This window comes from Austrofundulus limnaeus, unplaced genomic scaffold (assembly GCF_001266775.1).
Source record: "Austrofundulus limnaeus strain Quisiro unplaced genomic scaffold, Austrofundulus_limnaeus-1.0 Scaffold878, whole genome shotgun sequence".
Taxonomy (NCBI): Eukaryota; Metazoa; Chordata; class Actinopteri; order Cyprinodontiformes; family Rivulidae; genus Austrofundulus; species Austrofundulus limnaeus.
The window spans coordinates 33,674-35,713 of record NW_013953280.1 but is presented as its reverse complement, the minus strand read 5'-3'; the positions used below and the strand labels follow the sequence as shown (position 1 = coordinate 35,713).

The 2,040-nt window shown below is 42.1% G+C and overlaps 1 protein-coding gene across 3 annotated transcripts in view; it reads right to left on the bottom strand.

The window, feature by feature from the left end:
• LOC106533072 (succinate dehydrogenase [ubiquinone] cytochrome b small subunit B, mitochondrial) overlaps positions 1 to 2,040 on the bottom strand; it is a gene marked incomplete at its 5' end in the record, with an annotated part of 66,637 nt that overhangs the window by 62,233 nt on the left and 2,364 nt on the right. For 2 of the 3 annotated variants that reach the window (XM_014029286.1, XM_014029284.1), the window contains 1 exon segment: positions 207 to 357. In XM_014029286.1, the coding sequence (XP_013884740.1) occupies positions 207 to 357 (151 nt within the window). 3 annotated transcript variants of the gene reach the window in all.

The window sequence follows — 2,040 nt, the reverse complement described above, 5'->3', positions numbered from 1 at the left end:
GCTCGCTAGCAGCCTCGCACCGAGGACCTATCCACGTCATCATTTACCCAGAATGCTTTGTGTGGAAATAAAACGGCTCCGTCCGTGTTAAAATATATTTTTAAATATAAAAACTAACCATCCTACAGTTTTTCTAGTCTTTATTTTACAGTTAAAATAAATGTTTATCATATAAAGTCTAATGTTCTGACACTTGTTCTTCTTACCAGTGTCCATGCAGAACCAGAGCAGCAGCCAGGGAGTAATCCATCACTGGACCAGGGTTAAAATACGCTGCAGGGCCCAGGGCCAGGAGAACCACACTCAGTACTCGTTCTGCTGTCCAGTGCAGCGAGGCCGCTTTAGAACCAGAACCTGCTGTAAAAAACAACAAGAACAGGTCAAAATACAGGCCAGCTTCTTCTGACTGCTCCATTTTCAGCAGAACATTGTCCTGTTTGTGTGCTTTAAAGAAAACCAGCTGGTGTCCACAGCTACCTTCAGCTGGACAGAAAGGCAGATGTGGCAGTGGAAGCTGTCAAAGAAGTTTGGAGAGAAAAACTAAGTAAAAAAAACTATTAATCGATTATTAAATTAGTCATTGATTATTTTAATAATCGATTAGTCATCGATTAATCGAGGCAGCCCTAGTTGGCACCTCTGTTTCATCATCATCAGAGCAGAAACCAACTTTACGTTAGCAACATGGATTTATGACTGAACGAACGTCCACGTCTTTTTTTTTAATAATCTCTGTGGGTAACAACACATAAAAACCTTTTTGTTCTCTGACATCTTGGGTGTTAAAAACTACAGTTGTTGAGCTTCACTCTGTGTGACGTGTGTGTGTGTGTGGGGGGGGGGGGGGGTGATCCCAACATAACTTTTCTACAGCAGGAGGAGGACATTTTGAGGATTTATTCTCTATATGTGTTTTAAAACACTATAATTTCTTCTTCATATTTCTAACTCCTGCTGAGGTGTGATGATGTAATGACGACAGGACGGTAGAGTATAAATTTTTACCGTCTACTGTATGTATGTACCACACAGACCTGGTGTGTACCCTGCCAGTCTGCTGACAACAACAGGAAATGTGGTCCTATGACCTTTAAACAGAGAAACATCGTACCTGTCAGCCACTGACTTTACACTGAAACTGACAGCTTCCTGCACACTGAACATCTGCAGCTCAACCACAACACACACACACACACACACGCACACACACACACACGTCAGCTTGGTTTGGTTTTAGAAGAACGGTGCAGCAGGTAACCTTTAAAAAGACATGAGTTAAAGCTGTCCCTGTGTCTGACAGTAGAATATGAGACAGAAAGACACCACTCCCTGTCAGAAACAAACAGACACCAGAGGGTTGTCTTATCCGTGTCAATCACACTCATGAACAAGCTGCCCCTCCCACCTGACCCCGGTGTGCTGCAGCTATTAGGTCAACTTTTTCTTAAAACTCCCTGAAGCTTTAGGAAAAATCTTGAAGTTTGAGTTTTACATCATGTGATGATGTCATTCCCTCATCACAAACCCACTCAGACTGTTGCTTTCACTCAGTCCTGCATGTTTTAAATCCTTGAATCTCTGTCATGTGGAGCTGCCTAAACACTTGCTGGTACAAAGCTCCGCCTATTTACACAAAGCTCCTCCCCCACAGAGCCTTCCTCCTCTAAAAGCATTATTCTGAAGACTAGCAGAAGTGGGAGTGTCTGAAACGGTATGTGGTTCTCAGAGACAGAGGCCAGTGACTGTGCTGGAAATTCAGATGTGTTTTTGATAAGTAAGTAAGTAAGTAAGTAAACTTTATTTCTATAGCGCTTTTCACAGACCAGGGTCACAAAGTGCTGCACAAGTGTAAAAGAAATAAATAAATTAAAAGCAACATACAAAACAATAAAACACAGTATTACGCTAAAAAGCAAGTTTAAAAAAGTGGGTCTTAAGTTGTTTCCTAAAAAGAGAGAGGCTAGTGACTAACATGGATAAGCTGGCGTTAGCATCAGAGGCTAGTGACTAGCATGGATAAGCTGGCGTTAGCATCAGAGG